This window comes from Rutidosis leptorrhynchoides, chromosome 1, assembly GCF_046630445.1.
Source record: "Rutidosis leptorrhynchoides isolate AG116_Rl617_1_P2 chromosome 1, CSIRO_AGI_Rlap_v1, whole genome shotgun sequence".
Classification (NCBI taxonomy): domain Eukaryota; kingdom Viridiplantae; phylum Streptophyta; class Magnoliopsida; order Asterales; family Asteraceae; genus Rutidosis; species Rutidosis leptorrhynchoides.
This window is the reverse complement of record NC_092333.1, coordinates 618,162,512-618,183,390: the sequence shown is the minus strand read 5'-3', so window position 1 is coordinate 618,183,390 and position 20,879 is coordinate 618,162,512. Positions and strand designations below refer to the sequence as shown.

General features: G+C 32.1%; 1 protein-coding gene across 1 annotated transcript; it reads left to right on the top strand.

Annotated features, from left to right (window-relative positions):
• The first annotated feature begins 245 nt into the window (after nucleotides 1-245).
• Nucleotides 246-728, top strand: LOC139885536 (histone H4). Its single transcript, XM_071869291.1, has one exon. It carries the CDS (start codon nucleotides 271-273, stop codon nucleotides 580-582), a length of 312 nt encoding a protein of 103 aa, XP_071725392.1. The 5' UTR covers nucleotides 246-270; the 3' UTR covers nucleotides 583-728.
• The last annotated feature ends 20,151 nt before the right edge of the window (nucleotides 729-20,879 follow it).

Below are 20,879 nucleotides of genomic sequence, written 5' to 3'. Positions count from 1 at the left end.
AAGTGATTCCATGGTGTATTACTCACATGCACCTCACATGCTTACTGAGTTACAATCCGCACACTCATAAACTAACCAATAGAAAACCATTCTATCTACTACACAGATCACCATCTGACGGCTCTCCACCAACCACATTACTTCTAATCCCACGGTTCACAGTCATCTCTCAAAAAACACAAACTTTCACCCTCCTGTATATAAATCGCACCCCAACTTCACTCTAATCAACAAATTAATACAAATTCAAAATTCACACAAAAATCGAAAATGTCAGGAAGAGGAAAAGGAGGCAAAGGGCTTGGAAAGGGTGGAGCGAAACGACATCGTAAGGTTCTTCGTGATAACATCCAGGGAATCACTAAACCGGCGATCCGTCGTCTAGCTAGACGTGGTGGTGTGAAGCGTATCAGCGGTTTGATCTATGAGGAGACACGTGGCGTGCTCAAGATCTTTCTAGAAAATGTGATTCGTGATGCTGTGACCTACACCGAGCATGCTCGCCGGAAAACTGTGACTGCGATGGATGTTGTTTACGCTTTGAAACGACAGGGCCGTACTCTTTACGGTTTTGGTGGTTAGGGTTTAGTTCTATTATGTTAGGGCGTAGTCTTTTGGCTGATTTAGATCTGGTAATGATTTGTGTAGAGATGTTATGCTATTATTAGATATGTCGGTGTAATTGAAGCTTTGATTTCGCATTAATATCATGGTTAATTGATTTCTGTTATCTTTATCGTTTCCTTAATTTGCGTTTTGGTACTTTTGTACAATTGGGTTGATGCAGTATAATTTTGATGTCTTTCATCAATTCGAAGTTCAATAAATCTACTGGTGCGTTTCAATTTACTTGAATTTGCGTTGATTGAATCGAATGTGCGATAGTGTGTTACTTTAGATTATGAATTTGTTTTGATTTTGGGGTGTTTTGCCGTTTTTATTTTCGTGATGTATCAGTTTTTATAAAACGTTTGAGTGCTGTAAGGTGTTGGAATTAGTATTTGTAATTGAAATACGTAGTAAAAGTTATTAGGCAGAAAATTGAAACAATATTTACCAGAATAAATCTCATAAATTCAATATCTATTAGAAGAGAAGCTAAAAAACGCGCTGCAACTTAGTAATGGTGAGAATGATTATAGATGGTTACTCGGTTCGAATGGGAAATTCAAATTAAATTTCTTTCGGTAATTCTTGATGAGAAACTTATGCCATTCCAAATCTAATCTGGTTCAGTTTCTTTGGCTACCATGTATTCTAGAAAGGGCTAATATGTTCGTATGGTGACCATGGTTGCAAATGACATCCATCCGTTGTGACCTTTTGGAAGTTTTGGTGACTATCCCCTCTCGACTCCGTCTCGGGGGTCTAATAAGTCTGTCAACGATAAAAAAATCGGCTTTGAGTATGAGAATTAATAACTTGCTAGAATAGAAGTTTAGTAAACAAAATATGAACAAAGAATGCGCAAACTTGAAGTGTATTGTAAATAGTTTACCTTATTTTTAAATATTACATTCTACCTCTTTAAATACAAGAGAAATATTAAATGCATAATAAATGCAAATCAACTATACCTAAGAAATATAAAATGGCAACTACACTTAGAAAATATTAAATGCCAACTACACTATTATCATAAATGCATTTATCTAAAAATTTGGAAATATCCCATAAATCAAGGAATTATAAAATCTCATAAATCAAGGGATTATGTTGCACTAATTTTAACACTCCCCTAAGTGCAAACTCTCGATCAAAAATTCCCGACGCTTCTCGAAATTCCATGAACTTAGTTTTCATTAGAGCTTTAGTAAAGATGTCGGCTACTTGAGCATTTGTCCTTACGTTTGCTAGCTCGATCTCCCCGCTAAGAACTTTTTCACGAATAAAATGATATCTCATTTCTATATGCTTAGTACGGGCATGAAACACAGGATTCGAAGCAAGCTTGATTGCACTTTCGTTGTCACATTTCAATTTGACAACATAATCTACTTTTTCAAGTATGTCACCAATCAATCTTCTTAACCAAATACATTCTTGAGCTGCCATTGTTGCAGATATGTATTCCGCTTCCGTGCTAGACAAAGCAACAACATCTTGCTTCTTGCTACACCATGAAATAATAGCGGAACCCATGTTAAAACAGTAACCCGAAGTTGAATGGCGATCATTTGCATCTCCCATCCAATCTGCATCCACGAAACCTTTTAACAAAACATTATCACACTTCTTATACCATAAGCCGTGGCCTATTGATCCTTTTACATAACGAAGAATCCTTTTTGCTGCATCAATATGAACATTAGTTGGACATTGCATAAATTGTGAAACAATGCCAACCGAGTAAGCAATTTCCGGCCTTGTGATGGTAAGATAGATCAAACTTCCAACCATTTGTCGAAACAACTTCACATCCTTGAGCTCTTTTCCTTGATCTTTCTTCATTTTGAGGTTTGGTTCCATTGGAGTAGTCATAGGCTTTGACTCCCCCTTGTTGAAACGTTCCAAGAGACTTCTTGCATAACTCCTTTGAGAGATAAATTATCCGTTTTCTAATTTATCAACTTCCAAGCCAAGAAAACATCCAATCTCCCCCAGATTCTTCATTTCAAAACGAACCGAAAGATCATCACTTAAACTAGAGATTTCTGACTCGTTTCCTCCGGTGATAATCATGTCATCAACATATAATAACACCAAAACATGGAAACCTGATTCTTTCTTTACAAACAAACTAGAATCCACATCAGAAATCTTAAAACCACAAAAGACAAGGTATTGTGCAACCTTACCGTACCAAGCTCTCGGAGCTTGTTTCAAGCCATAAAGAGCTTTCTTTAATCGGCACACATATTCTGGAGATTGATTTGAAATGAACCCAATAGGTTGTTCCATGAACACCTCACGATCAAGCTCTCCATATAGAAAAGCATTCTTCACATCAAGTTGCCACAATTTCCACCCTTTGTAAGCCGCTAATGAGATTATTGTTCTCACCGTTACCATTTTAGCCACGGGGCTAAAAGTTTTCTCATAATCAAGCCCATAACTTTGACAAAAGCCACGAGTCACCAACCGAGCCTTGAACCTATTAATGGTTCCATCCGAGTTCTTCTTCAAACGGTAGACCCATTTGTAAGTAACCGATTTACATGCTTCCGGTTTCTTGACAAGCTCTCAAGTTTCATTCTTTTTCAATGCATCAATCTCCTCTTGCATTGCTTTTCTCCAATCCGGAGAATCTTTAGCTTCTTCATAACATGTTGGTTCTTCAGTTAAGCCACTTGAAAAGAAACAAGTTGTGACTGTGTTCACCTCATAGTCACTTAGATGTCTTGGTTGTCTCTTTTCTCTTGTTGACCTTCTAACTTGAGTTGGTACTTCTTCACTAGGTGTCTCTTCTTGAGTTTGAGAAACACCATCATTCTCACTTTCTTCTTGAGTGTCGAAGCTAGGAAACATAAATTTGTAATCTCTATTTCTTCACCATTTTTGCTTGATTCAGAAAATTGAGTAGACACTTCATCAAATACCACATCTCTTGAAGTGGTAAACTTCTTTGTTTCTTGATCCATACACCTCCAACCTTTCCTGTGAGAATCATAACCAACAAAATACACTTTCGAGCTTTTGGGTCAAGTTTGGTTCTGTTAGCTTTTGGAACATGAACATAACAAATAGAACCAAACACCCTAAATTAGCTTACATTTGACTTTTGACCATAAGCTAGCTCAAAAGATGATTTTTGTGTACCTGGCCAAGATGGTAACCGATTAGACACATGACAAGCACATTGAAGTGCTTCCGCCCATAGCTCCCTAGGCAACCCTTTATCATGTAACCAAGATAAACATATATTGAAACAAGGTAAGCAATTTTTCTTTCTGAAACCCCATTTTGTTGTGGAGTATCCGGACAAGTCATTTGGCGAGAAATACAATTTGTTTTACAATAAGTAAAGAAATCATTTGACATGAATTCTCCACCATTATCACTCCTAAGAGCTTTTACCTTTCTCCAAAATTCTGATTCTACCGCTTCTTTGAATTCTATGAACTTTGATAAGGCTTCACTTTTCTCCTTTAGGAATTTGCCCAAGTAAATCGAGAATAGTCATCAATTAACACCATGATATAGCAATGACCGTTATAACTTGGTGTTTTTGTTGGCCCCATCAAGTCCGTATGAATCAAGTCAAGCAAACCTTATTTTCGATTTGTTGACATCTTATATGAAAGTCGGTGTGACTTTCCATATTGACATCCTTGACATATTACTTCCTCATGAACATTCTTTAATTGAGGAATTCCATCAACTAGTTTATGTGAGAATATCTTTTGCAACATTTGATATCCCACATGGCCTAGTCTAGCATGCCAAATAGCTCCGTTGTCGGTTTGACTTGTTTTCTTCACGTAAGCCTCACCTGCGGACAACACAAACAAAGAACCTTTCTTTTATCCCGTGAAGAGAACATCACCCACAATCTCCTTGACATTCTCAAGGACTTTCACATCCGTTGGACCAAAAAGAACATATTTTCCAGATTCGGTAATTTGAGGTACCGAAACTAGATTCTTGGTCAATTTAGGAACAAGATAAACATCTTCCAAAGTAAAAGTATTATTATTAACATCAATAATAGCATTACCTTCCTTTTTAACCGGATGAGTTGAGTTGTCGGCTGTGATTACAACTCGATTTTGATTGTGATCTATAACGTCATGAAGAAGAGTTTAATCACCGGTCACATGATGAGAGCAACCCGAATCAATAATCCATTGATTCTTCTTAACAACCGTATCAACGGTAAAACATTGCTCCCATTTGACTTCATCATCATCGTTGCTTGAACAAGCCACGTTTGCTTTTGTGACTTTAGAACGACAATATTTCTTGATGTGACCAACCTTCCCGCACTTGTAACATGTGGGAGGTTTCTTTTCATAGTTACTTTTGTAACTAGTTTGCTCTTCTTCTTTTTCTTTGCTAGAAGAACCTTTCTTGAAGTTCTTCCCTTTTGAAAATAATACCGCATCATTTTCAAATCCTTTAGCCATTTGCTTGGCCAAAGCTTCTTGATTAGAGAGCAAATTCTCTAATTCTTCAACCGACGGTTGAGTAGACCACCCCTGTATAGAGGTTATGAACGGAACATACTCTTTCTTCAAACCACGAATTAAATATCTTCGCAACCGAGATTCACTAATTTTCTCGTTTGTATCAATCTCTGAAATTTCAGAACAAAGAGTTTTCACCCGTAAGAAATATTCAAAAACTGACATACCTTATTGTCTTGAGATTGCTAACTCATTTTCCAAGAATTGCAACCGTGCGGTATTCTTCTTGGTAAAGAGTTTCTCAAGAGTATCCCAAACCTCCTTTGGCTAGTTAAGATCACGAACGTGTTCTATGAACTCTTTGCTAATTGATGTCCTCAACGCAAAGAGAGCCTTCCCACACTTGATCTTCCATTTTCTTCGTGACTCGCCTTGCTCAAGAGTTTCTACGGGAATTATGGCATCACTTCCGGCCACAAGTTCCCATAGGTCTTGACCTTGGAGATTGTAGTGACCCGAACTTTTCCATGTTTATATATATTAAATGAAATTGTTATTTACATGATTAAGTGTTTCCAACATGTTAAGCAATCAAACTTGTTAAGACTTGATTAATTGAAATAGGTTTCATATAGACAATTGACCACCCAAGTTGACCGGTGATTCACGAACGTTAAAACTTGTAAAAACTATATGATGACATATATATGGATATATATATAGTTAACATGATATTATGATAAGTAAACATATCATTAAGTATATTAACAATGAACTACATATGTAAAAGCAAGACTACTAACTTAATGATTTTGAAACGAGACATATATGTAACGACATTTAATGTATATATATATCATATTAAGAGATATTCATACGTCATATTATCATGATAATATAATAATTTAAAATCTCATTTGATATTATAAACATTGGGTTAACAACATTTAACAAGATCGTTAACCTAAAGGTTTCAAAACAACACTTACATGTAACGACTAACGATGACTTAACGACTCAGTTAAAATGTATATACATGTAGTGTTTTAATATGTATTTATACACTTTTGAAAGGCTTCAAGACACTTATCAAAATACTTCTACTTAACAAAAATGCTTACAATTACATCCTCGTTCAGTTTCATCAACAATTCTACTCGTATGCACCCGTATTTGTACTCGTACAATACACAGCTTTTAGATGTATGTACTATTGGTATATACACTCCAATGATCAGCTCTTAGCAGCCCATGTGAGTCACTTAACACATGTGGGAACCATCATTTGGCAACTAGCATGAAATATCTCATAAAATTACAAAAATATGAGTAATCATTCATGACTTATTTACATGAAAACAAAATTACATATCCTTTATATCTAATCCATACACCAACGACCAAAAACACCTACAAACACTTTCATTCTTCAATTTTCTTCATCTAATTGATCTCTCTCAAGTTCTATCTTCAAGTTCTAAGTGTTCTTCATAAATTCTAAAAGTTCTAGTTTCATAAACTCAAGAATACTTCCAAGATTGCAAGTTTACTTCCAAGTTTTCTAAATCCATTCCAAGTAATCATCCAAGATCAAGAAACCTTTGTTATTTACAGTAGGTTATCTTTCTAATACAAGGTAATAATCATATTCAAACTTTAATTCAATTTCTATAACTATAACAATCTTATTTCGAGTGGAAATCTTATTTGAAATTGTTTTCGTGTCATGATTCTGCTTCAAGAACTTTCAAGCCATCCAAGGATCCTTTGAAGCTAGATCCATTTTTCTCATTTCCAGTAGGTTTATCCAAGGAACTTGAGGTAGTAATAATGTTCATAACATCATTCGATTCATACATAAAAAGCTGTCTTATTCAACGTTATAAACTTGTAATCACTAGAACATAGTTTAGTTAATTCTAAACTTGTTCGCAAATAAAGTTAATCCTTATAACTAGACTTTTAAAATCAACTAAACACATGTTCTATATCTATATGATATACTAACTTAATGATTTAAAATCCGGAAACACGATAAACACCATAAAACTGGATATACGCCGTCGTAGTAAAACCGGGGGCTGTTTTGGTTGGGATAATTAAAAGCTAAGAAGAACTTTGATTTAAAAGCTATACTTCTGGAAAAATGATTTTTCTTATGAACATGAAACTATATCCAAAAATCATGGTTAAACTCAAAGTGAAAGTATGTTTTTCAAAATGGTCATCAAGATGTCGTTCTTTCGACGGAAATGACTACTCTTTCAAAAACGACTTGTAACTTGTATTTTTGACTATAAACTTATACTTTTTCTGTTTAGATTCATAAAGTTAAGTTCAATACGAAATCGTGGCCACTGGAATCACTCAAAACGGATTAGAAACGAAGAAATGGCGAGTAAAACAAGATTGATAAAAACTACTCATTTTACCTACGTGAAAGTTAGTAATAAATCTATTCCAACCATAACCTAATCAACTTATATTGTATATTATGTAATCTTGAGATACCATAGACACGTATACAATGTTTCGACCTATCATGTCGACCCATCTATATATATATTGCTGTACAACCATAGACACTCTATATGTGAATGTTGGAGTTAGCTATACAGGGTTGAGGTTGATTCCAAAATATATATATAGTTTGAGTTGTGACCAATACTGAGATACGTATACACTGGGTCGTGGATTGATTCAAGATAATATATATCAATTTTTTTTCTGTACATCTAACTTTGGACAACTAGTTGTAGGTTACTAACGAGGACAAATGACTTAATGAACTTAAAACATCAAAATGTATTAAAAGTGTTGTAAATATATTTTGAACATACTTTGATATATATGTACATAATTGTTATAGGTTCGTGAATCGACCAGTGGCCAAGTCTTACTTCCCGACGAAGTAAAAATATGTGAAAGTGAGTTATAGTCCCACTTTTAAAATCTAATATTTTTGGGATGAGAATACATGCAGGTTTTATAAATGATTTACAAAATAGACACAAGTATGTGAAACTACATTCTATGGTTGAATTATTGAAATCGAATATTGTAACGACCCGGAAATTTCCGACCAAATTTAAACTCTAATCTCCATATGTTTCCGACACGATAAGCAAAAACCCTAATGATGAGTCTAGAAAGTCTGAAATCTATATTTGGATAGTTAGTTACCCTTTTAACCAAGTCTGACGATTCACGAACAATTGTTTGTAAATAAATATTTATAAATATATATATATATATATATATATATATATATATATATATATATATATACTTTAAATTTATTTGTTTTAATATATATTTAATATGCTCATCTAGGTAATAAAAGTTGATAAAACATAATTATAGATATTGCAAATTGAAAATATATGAATGTGAAATCTATATATAAATATTATTATATGTATGTTATTATATATATGAAATCTGAAATGTGTAAATTGATATATTTATCAATAATAATATATTATTATAATTATTAATATTAGAATCATTAACAATGCTATTATTATCAATTGTATTATTATTTTCATTATAAGTAATTAAAATTATCATTTTTGCTAGTACCAATATTATCATAATTTGTCATTATCTGTTTTTATTCATAACATTATTATTAACAATATTAGTATTAGTATTATTAATATTAATATTAATATTAATGGTATTAATATAATTATTCTAGTTAGTAATTAAAATTTAATAAATGGATATATAAACAAAAATATATAAATACAGATATAATTGTAGATATTTAAAAATCAGGTATAAATATATATATATATGTACGTTAATAGTTTTACAGATACTAATTAAATACGGTCCAATATATAGATAAATACGGATACCTTAAGCTGAAAAAAAATAAAAAAAATAAAATCTAGTTAAATATATATATCAGATATTACGCATCCCTGGTAAACATCTGTTTTTATTTTTTTCTGATCTTCTGTTATGTCCGTGAACATGTATCAACATCCATCCAGCTGTATCGTTTTTTTTTCCTTTATAAGATGCTAATCATCACAGAAAAACAGAAATAATTTCTTGAACTCGACGGTTCCTCTGTATCCCATATTTTGACAAAATAAAAAAAAAAACGAATACCATATCACAAAGTGTAATTTCAGTGGAGTTAGGAAGCATCCATATGATCTATCTGAAAGTTATTAATCTTTAAATCGATCGACTGATTTCTAATTTTGAGTTCAAAGTTTCGATTTCAAAAGCCAATCATGACGTTCATCGCAAAATTTGTAATTGTCTTTGTGTTTCAAGTTAAATTGTTAAATCAGAAAGTTTCTAGGAGTGGTTTTAAAGATTTTTCATGTTGAAGTCACAATATAAAATGGTCTAAATCATCGGTTTGATGTTTGAGTTCATAAGTCTTTAAATCGATATTTACATGTCTGTTTGAGTTATTTTTCTGTTTTATTAATCAAGAACAATCAACAATCGGTTTTTATTTTCAATTCTGAGTCAGTAATTAAACTGTGTATTGTTAATATGTTTATCTCTGGTCGACATGGGTTCAAGAAGAAGAAGAAGATAATAGATATATATATATACGGTTTATAAAGAAATAAAACAGAAGTAAAACAGAAAAATAAAATCGACTGAATGGTTTAAGGGCGTGTTGGTCATCCTAGAGGTCTATGGTTCGATCCTGATGGGTGACATATTTCTTTTTATCCGAATTCTTTTGAGGTAGACTTCTTTCTTTTAAAAAGTTATTATTATTTATATTATTATTTTTAGTTTTATTATCATTATGACTATAAATAAAGGTTATTAATATTATTGACATTATAACATGATTAATACTAAGATTATTATTAATTTTAGTATCATTAGTATGTACTATCATGATTTATATTATTTTTGTTATTAATTTTATTAGAATATTATTTTATGTATCATTAATATAATTACTATTAATAATTTTACCAATTTAAGTATTCTTACTATTATAATTATTATTACCAATACTGTTATCATTAAAATTACTATTATAATTATCATCGATTGAAAAATTAATATTTTACAAGTATTATTATTAATATCACTGTTATTATCATCAATAAAGTTATTATTAACATAAAGTATATTATTAATGTATTATCCTTATTTTATTTTTTTACTAACATTAACTTAGTATAAATAAAACTACTGTTTTGATGAACAAATGAAATACATAAATATATATTTAATATACATAACATAACAAAACATTTTGTTAAATAAAAGGGATATATGAAAATATATATATATATATAAATATCATCGTTAATAGGTTATATATATAAACTTATTTGATTACGATTATGTGTATTAATATATATATATACACACAAATGATATAGGTTCGTGAATCCGAGGCCAACCCTACACTTGTTCAATGATGTTATATGTATTTTACTACAAAATACATTAGGTGAGTATATAGCCCCTTTTAAACTCTAAATATTTTGGGCTGAGAATACATGCGCTGTTTTTATAAATGATTTACGTTATGGACACAAGTGATCAAACTAAATTATACATTGAGTTGTACCATGGCATATCTCTTTATACTTGGTAACTGCTAATTACGTGAGGAGCGTAAACGCGAATCCTGTTGATAGATCTATCGGGCTGACATCCCCAACCGGGCTGGACGACCAGCATTTAACGGTTGCACAGTACTTCGTTCTCGTTACTACACTTTGGTACGGTGTAGGGTTTATTTAAAAGTATGCTGCTGTGACTTTTAGTTAAGTATGGTTACCAAGTGCTCAACGACTTTTCATACACGAGAAGTGTATTATGTTTAAACATGAAATCTTGTGGTCCATAGTTATAACGCTACTAGTATCAAACCTATATATCTCACCAACTTTATGTTGACATTTTAAAGCATGTTTATTCTCAGGTACGAATTAAGTCTTCCGCTGTGCATTTGCTCATTTAAAGAATATTACTTGGAGTCGATCATCGCGATGGGATCAACTGTTGAAGTCTTCGTCCGGGAGGATAAGGTCGAGGTCTTTACAGGTGGTATCAGAGCGGTGGTCTTAGTGAACCAGGTCTTGCATTAGTGTGTCTGACTAGTAGTTGTTAGGGTACATTAATGAGTCTGGACTTTGACCGTGTCCAAAAGTCAAAAGTTTTGCTTATCAAATCTAGTCGGAAATCATCTGCTTATCATTCCTAGGAAATTGCCTGTCTATTATTCTTAAGTCTAGACACGTCTTACTGCATTTGGTGCATTGATAGTGTATAGACGAAATTCATATCTTAGCGTATCTGATAATTCATATCTTAGCGCATCTGTAGACTTGCCTGATATATGCCATAGGTTCCTCTATAGTCTACAAAATCTTTAGTACCATAAATATGGATTTAGAATATCATTCTATTTACGAAAATCGTTTCACATCGAAGATCCATTCCATTCATCGATTTTCTCTTGGCAATGAACCTGAAAGCACTTACCGGCGAACCTGTTCGAGAAACCATTTACCCTCCCATTTCTAGAGTATCTCATCACGATTATATATTATCCTATATTTGAATCTTACTCACCCGCTCGTTTCAATCGTCAAACATCTCGACATAATATAAGAAGTTAACGAACTACGTGCTCGAGTAATGGCTTTGGAGAAATCTGGTGCGGAGGTTACAAACACCAGCAGCAGCACCAGCAGCATAATCTGTATTATCATTATCAACGTCGACAATACTCTTAACACCCCAACCACAATCACGTCGTAAATCTCAACATCATGATCTGTACCTCGGATATCAACATCACACGCCTCCATATCATCATCTGTACTTCAAGTATAATCTTCGTTCTATATATTGTTCTACATCGATTACCTTCGCTTTACGTAACGTTCTACCTCATATACCTTCGTTCGACATGGTGATTATGAAATCTCTAATGTTTAGAGATCATGTAATCTAGTATTAACGATAAAACAAATGAGTTTAATATCTTATTGACTCCTTAAATCCAAGATTATATCCGATGAAAATATATATGCAAGTATATTTTCATAGAGATTGTAATTAAAAATTCTCTCGTACAAACTGTTAATGATGAACATATTCTAACGGGTGGGTAGTACCCGAGGAATATTTGGATTTCACATTAATAAGTTACACTGTACATTTTTCGAATCTGATTCAATGGTCATTTGCTATCCTACTTGCAATCACCGATATACGTATCCGTTCATTCCAGATTAATCATTTCCATTTAAAATTTCATATTTGGATTTTACCTACCCGAATCCAACAAGTGGCATAAAGAAGAAATATTGGACAAATTAAAAATTGTTAGAAACACACGAATTAACTAATTAAAAATTTGTTAAGGATTCCACGCTAACTGTTCCGGCTAACTGTTCCCAGCTAACTGATTAACATTTAATTTATCGCAATTTACATTCGCGCAATTTTAAATTTCTGCACTGTACATACTGTCGGGACACATGTACAACAATACGTCGGATTAATTCTGAGACAACACGTTGTATAATGGGTCATGATATACATTTATTTATTTTACGCACTTTAAATAACGGGACACGTATACAAGGTTTCGACTTATCATATTGACCCATCTATATATATATTTCGGAACAACCGTAGACACTCTATATGTGAAGGTGGGAGTTGGCTATACAGGGTCGGAGTTGATTCCAAAATATATATATACTTTGAGTTGTGATCGACACTGAGACCGGTACACGGGTCACGATACGTATTAATTATGTATATATATTAAATTATATATGAATATATTGAACTGTTGAACTATTGAACCATTGGACAATCGCACTATTAGACTGCTAATTTTGGGACAATTAAAATGAATTAAAATGTTGATTATAACATATGAAACTAAACAATTCTTCAAGTTTGCCACTTGATTTTATCCTAAAACCTCATTTGTACATCGACAATTACAAATCGTGTTCAGATCTTTCACGATTCTTGAAAACACCTCGGTCAAGAAGTTGAATCAGCTGCACCTCGTCTATGGAAGAAAGATTCATGCATACAGTTATGCACCTGAAAAACTTTCGAAATCGAAGTTATAGTTAAAACCTATTCGCGTCGAATTCCTTATCATTCATTAGCAAAAACAACCATACGATTCCTTTTCAAGTAGCCAATTTTGTCATAGCTCCACTTCGACTTCTTAGCAAGACTACTCTCATTACAACCTCAATATATATACACGTTGTTCTTCCGCCATAGTTACCGGAGAATCTTTTATATTCCACGACATCATGTACCGGCAGCTCGTCATCCCTTTGGCAAAATCAACAATCAGTATTTTGAAAATCTCGTAGAACTTCTTCAGTTATACCTATAGCGTCTATCCCTAAGGACTTCATACTCCGAATGTGAAGTTTCTGAAAAATACCCTGAACTGTGAAGTAGTTCTCGAAATGCTGATGAAGCAGCAAAAACTGTAAACGACTTTAATAAGTCAAACGTTGTCAATAAAGTACAGTGTGTTGGTAAAACTTCGAAAAAGAGAAGGTTGAGAACTGGAAACAGGTTCGAGCAAAGTATGAAGGAGACCGTGGACAAATTATGAAAACTAAACCCGACTTCAGAGGATTCAAATGACTCAGTGTCTACTGAAATCATTAGTAAGAACTCCACTCCTTATTCTAAATCTTCCCAGATGTTATTCTTCATCATCATCTTATCTTAGATATTATAAGATATCTTCATATCTTCCGTTAAACATATCCTCCATATTTCTGGAGATATTTTCCCAACTATACTTATCCGAGATCATGTATCTCTCCGTAATATCTGCATTACAGCATAAAAGAAACTGTGTTAATTACTAAATTCTGAAATCTTCGAATTTAAAATATGAATGTTTTGAAATAGTGTTGGGAACTGATACATGAATTAGTATAATATAATGAAACTTGATCAACTTCATTATATTACAGTAAGTCATGTTAAGTTTCTAATGGAATGTGATGATTCACAGTACCGTCATCATGTGCTATGTTACACGACTTTTACATTCTATCCAATCCCCAAACGTATTAGGAACATATCATCTTGATAGTTCTATCTTTTCCAGGGTATTCTGGTAATTTAACAAATCAAAATCATGCCAATACCCTTTCCTTCTTAGTAGCATTAGCTACGTTCATTTCAAATTTCATACCTACGAATTCCGGACCATTGCTCGCTTGACTCGAAGTCGGGAAGAGAAAACGAAAGCATGAAGTTTAAAAAAATAAAAAAAATTAAGAGTATATCAAGGAATAGAATGGGATGAAGCATATTGGCAAATGTCTTAAAGTGGAAATTAAGGAGAAAGAGTAGAAGATATGGGATATGGAAATAAGAAAAGGAGGGGGTAGTTTTATAAGTGAAATATCCGACAAAGAAATCACAACAGATTTGCCGTATCAAATCACAGAAGATCCTGATCGTCGAAAAACCAAATCTTATTACATAAGATTTTCTTTAAATCCCTTAAATCTCGAGAATCAATCCTAACCACGTCATCGATTCAAACAATTCCATATTAATCATTTCACTCTTTTGTGATAGCTTCACTCGTACGCTTCACATGATCGAAACATTTTATCCATATCTTCCAATAATGATAAAACTCTACTAATACCTCATATTCGTCATGAAAACATTCCTATTGTTATTTATGACAACCTCTACCAAATTTCGGGGACGAAATTTCCTTAACGGGTGGGTACTGTAACGACCCGGAAATTTTCGACCAAATTTAAACTCTAATCTCTATATGTTTCCGAAACGATAAGCAAAAACCCTAATGATGAGTCTAGAAAGTCTGAAATCTATATTTGGATAGTTAGTTACCCTTTTAACCAAGTCTGACGATTCACGAACAATTGTTTGTAAATAAATATTTATAAATATATATATATATATATATATATATATATATATATATATATATATATATATATATATATATATATATATATATATATATGTATACTTTAAATTTATTTGTTTTAATATATATTTAATATGCTCATCTAGGTAATAAAAGTTGATAAAACATAATTATAGATATTGCAAATTGAAAATATATGAATGTGAAATCTATATATAAATATTATTATATGTATGTTATTATATATATGAAATCTGAAATGTGTAAATTGATATATTTATCAATAATAATATATTATTATAATTATTAATATTAGAATCATTAACAATGCTATTATTATCAATTGTATTATTATTTTCATTATAAGTAATTAAAATTATCATTTTTGCTAGTACCAATATTATCATAATTTGTCATTATCTGTTTTTATTCATAACATTATTATTAACAATATTAGTATTAGTATTATTAATATTAATATTAATATTAAAGGTATTAATATAATTATTCTAGTTAGTAATTAAAATTTAATAAATGGATATATAAACAAAAATATATAAATACAGATATAATTGTAGATATTTAAAAATCAGGTATAAATATATATATATGTACGTTAATAGTTTTACAGATACTAATTAAATACGGTCCAATATATAGATAAATACGGATACCTTAAGCTGAAAAAAAAATAAAAAAATAAAATCTAGTTAAATATATATATCAGATATTACGCATCCCTGGTAAACATCTGTTTTTATTTTTTTCTGATCTTCTGTTATGTCCGTGAACATGTATCAACATCCATCCAGCTGTATCGTTTTTTTTTTCCTTTATAAGATGCTAATCATCACAGAAAAACAGAAATAATTTCTTGAACTCGACGGTTCCTCTGTATCCCATATTTTGACAAAATAAAAAAAAAAACGAATACCATATCACAAAGTGTAATTTCAGTGGAGTTAGGAAGCATCCATATGATCTATCTGAAAGTTATTAATCTTTAAATCGATCGACTGATTTCTAATTTTGAGTTCAAAGTTTCGATTTCAAAAGCCAATCATGACGTTCATCGCAAAATTTGTAATTGTCTTTGTGTTTCAAGTTAAATTGTTAAATCAGAAAGTTTCTAGGAGTGGTTTTAAAGATTTTTCATGTTGAAGTCACAATATAAAACGGTCTAAATCATCGGTTTGATGTTTGAGTTCATAAGTCTTTAAATCGATATTTACATGTCTGTTTGAGTTATTTTTCTGTTTTATTAATCAAGAACAATCAACAATCGGTTTTTATTTTCAATTCTGAGTTAGTAATTAAACTGTGTATTGTTAATATGTTTATCTCTGGTCGACATGGGTTCAAGAAGAAGAAGAAGATAATAGATATATATATATACGGTTTATAAAGAAATAAAACAGAAGTAAAACAGAAAAATAAAATCGGCTGAATGGTTTAAGGGCATGTTGGTCATCCTAGAGGTCTATGGTTCGATCCTGATGGGTGACATATTTCTTTTTATCCGAATTCTTTTGAGGTAGACTTCTTTCTTTTAAAAAGTTATTATTATTTATATTATTATTTTTAGTTTTATTATCATTATGACTATAAATAAAGGTTATTAATATTATTGACATTATAACATGATTAATACTAAGATTATTATTAATTTTAGTATCATTAGTATGTACTATCATGATTTATATTATTTTTGTTATTAATTTTATTAGAATATTATTTTATGTATCATTAATATAATTACTATTAATAATTTTACCAATTTAAGTATTCTTACTATTATAATTATTATTACCAATACTGTTATCATTAAAATTACTATTATAATTATCATCGATTGAAAAATTAATATTTTACAAGTATTATTATTAATATCACTGTTATTATCATCAATAAAGTTATTATTAACATAAAGTATATTATTAATGTATTATCATTATTTTTTTTTTACTAACATTAACTTAGTATAAATAAAACTACTGTTTTGATGAACAAATGAAATACATAAATATATATTTAATATACATAACATAACAAAACATTTTGTTAAATAAAAGGGATATATGAAAATATATATATATATAAAAATATCATCGTTAATAGGTTATATATATAAACTTATTTGATTACGATTATGTGTATTAATATATATATACACACACAAATGATATAGGTTCGTGAATCCGAGGCCAACCCTACACTTGTTCAATGATGTTATATGTATTTTACTACAAAATACATTAGGTGAGTATATAGCCCCTTTTAAACTCTAAATATTTTGGGCTGAGAATACATGCGCTGTTTTTATAAATGATTTACGTTATGGACACAAGTGATCAAACTAAATTCTACATTGAGTTGTACCATGACATATCTCTTTATACTTGGTAACTGCTAATTACGTGAGGAGCGTAAACGCGAATCCTGTTGATAGATCTATCGGGCTGACATCCCCAACCGGGCTGGACGACCAGCATTTAACGGTTGCACAGTACTTCATTCTCATTACTACACTTTGGTACGGTGTAGGATTTATTTAAGAGTATGCTGCTGTGACTTTTAGTTAAGTATGGTTACCAAGTGCTCAACGACTTTTCATACACGAGAAGTGTATTATGTTTAAACATGAAATCTTGTAGTCCATAGTTATAACGCTACTAGTATCAAACCTATATATCTCACCAACTTTATGTTGACATTTTAAAGCATGTTTATTCTCAGGTACGAATTAAGTCTTCCGCTGTGCATTTGCTCATTTAAAGAATATTACTTGGAGTCAATCATCGCGATGGGATCAACTGTTGAAGACTTCGTCCGGGAGGATAAGGTCGACGTCTTTACAAATATGCCCCTTTTTATTAAGTCTGGTAATCTAAGAATTAGGGAACATACACCCTAATTGACGCGAATCTTAAAGATAGATCTATTGGGCCTAACAAACCCCATCCAAAGTACCGGATGCTTTAGTACTTCGAAATTTATATCATATCCGAAGGGTGTCCCGGAATGATGGGGATATTCTTAAATATGCATCTTGTTAATGTTGGTTACCAGGTGTTCACCATATGAATGATTTTTATCTCTATGTATGGGATGTATATTGAAATATGAAATCTTGTGGTCTATTGTTACGATTTGATATATATAGGTTAAACCTATAACTCACCAACATTTTTGTTGACGTTTAAAGCATGTTTATTCTCAGGTGATTATTAAGAGCTTCCGCTGTCGCATACTTAAATAAGGACAAGATTTGGAGTCCATGCTTGTATGGTATTGTATAAAAACTGCATTCAAGAAACTTATTTCGTTGTAACATATTTGTATTGTAAACCATTATGTAATAGTCGTGTGTAAACAGGATATTTCAGATTATCATTATTTGATAATCTACGTAAAGCTTTTTAAACCTTTATTGATGAAATAAAGGTTATGGTTTGTTTTAAAATGAATGCAGTCTTTGAAAAACGTCTCATATAGAGGTCAAAACCTCGCAACGAAATCAATTAATATGGAACGTTTTTAATCAATAAGAACGGGACATTTCAGTTGGTATCCGAGCGTTGGTCTTAGAGAACTAGAAAAATTTGCATTAGTGTGTCTTATCGAGTTTGTTAGGATGCATTAGTGAGTCTGGACTTCGACCGTGTTTTCTTTAAAAATGATTGCTTAACATTTTTGTTGTAAACTATATATTATTAACATGTAAATATTATGTAATATATTAATCTCTTAACGTGTTTGATATTATGTGATAGATGTCTACCTCTAGAACAAGTCCCATTGACTCACCTAATAATAATGAAGAGTCAAATGTAAATTGGAATGATTCGTGGACTGATTCACAAGTTCCCGAAGAGGAACCGGAAGAAGAGTCGGAACCGGAAGAAGAATCGGAACCGGAAGAAGAATCGGAACCGGAAGAAGAAATAGAACCAGTGGGGGAAATAATAAAACGGTTAAGTAGAAGAAAATCCTCAACCAACCGACCAAAGTTAATTATGGTCAATGGTGTTTCCGCCAAGGAAGCAAAGTATTGGGAGGATTACCAATTCTCCGATGAATCGGATCTCGACAAGGAATCCGATGATGTTATAGAAATTACCCCAACACAATTTAATAAGGCAAAAGAGAACAATAATGGAAAGGGCATAAAAATAGAGAAATTTGATTCCAAACCCGATGAACTTTATATGTATCGTCAACACCCGTATTTCTTAAGTTGTGACAATAACCCGGGAACCTCTAAACCACCATGTTTTTCTAAACCAATGTGGAAAACGAAGGCTCGTATTAGGGGAACATCATATATCCCTAGAAACTTGTCAAAACGAACCAAAACCGAAGAAGAAGAAACGAGCGAGTCGAAATAAGATAGTTGTATTCGTGTGGTGTAATATATGTAATATAGTATGCTTATGCTTTATGATATATGTAAAAATTGCTTGTATTAATAAGTATTTTTTTTATGAATCTAACTCTTGTCTATTTTACAGTACAAAAACACAAAATGGATAGACAACCCAATATTTTAAGAGACCTACCCGGAGACATGATTGATGAAATCTTGTCTAGAGTCGGTCAGAATTCCTCGGCACAACTATTTATGGCGAGATCAGTTTGTAAGACATTCGAAGAACGTTCCAAGAATGCCTTGGTTTATAAAAGGCTTTCGTTCGAAAGATGGGGGATATCACATTGGGAAATCCATAAGTTACGATGTGTTTACTTTGACGCATATATTGCGGGGAACCCAAATGCTATTTTACGCAACGGGTTAAGAAATTATTTTGACTCAATATATCCGAATATAGGACTTCGTGATTTAGAAAAAGCGGCTAACATGCAACATAAAGAAGCATGTTATGCTTACGGCTTAGTAATGTTCACTTCTCACCAGAGTGAAAACAAGAACATCGGGCTACAACTATTAAACAAAACGTTCCCACAAGTGACGGAGACGGTAATAGGGGTAAGAAATGAGGTTTTTATATTGTTAAGGGACTGTTGGATATTACGTAACACTCGTCCCTTTGACGACGTTACAACACGCTGTCTTATCAATGGCCATAACGGTTATGTGTGCTATATTTCATGCTATATGTAAAATAAGCGGTTATTGTGTGCTATATTTCATGCTATATGTAAAATAAGCGGTATTGTAAGTTTGTAAAATATTGTGTAAAAGTTTGAACGCGAAATATTATTATAATCAGTTTTTCATATAGAATTGTAGCAGTTGAATTGTATATTAGCTACTAAGTATGAACTTAACGGGTAGGTACTACCCGAATTTAAACTTATAAAACGCTAATATGAAGAAAAAGCTTTTATAAATGAGTTCATATTATGCTACGAGATACTATTGACTACTCTTAATATTCTGTATGATTAACTTGTTTCATTTGACTATTTGAAGGAAATGGCACCGACTACTCGACAAACCTTGAATATGAGCGAAGAGGAATTTCGTACCTTTCTTGCTTCAAACATAGCCGCAGTACAGGCTGCGCTACATACCAACAATAACCTTGGATCTAGCAGTACAGGAAATCGTGTAGGATGCACCTACAAAGAATTCACTGCCTGCAAACCTTTGGAATTTGATGGAACTGAAGGACCGATCGGATTGAAACGGTGGACCGAGAAGTTCGAATCGGTGTTTGCCATAAGTAAAGTACTGAAGAGGACAAAGTGAAGTACGCTACGCATACCTTCACAGGTTCTGCGTTAACATGGTGGAATACCTATCTAGAGCAAGTGGGACAAGATACCGTGGTCAGCATTCAAGCACTTGATGAACGAGAAGTACCGTCCCAGAACCGAGGTCAATAAGCTCAAGACAGAACTTAGAGGGTTACGAACCCAAGGATTTG

Excerpts from the sequence above, each read along its gene's own strand:
- LOC139885536 (XM_071869291.1), top strand. The coding sequence starts at position 271 with ATGTCAGGAAGAGGAAAAGGAGGCAAAGGGCTTGGAAAGGGTGGAGCG.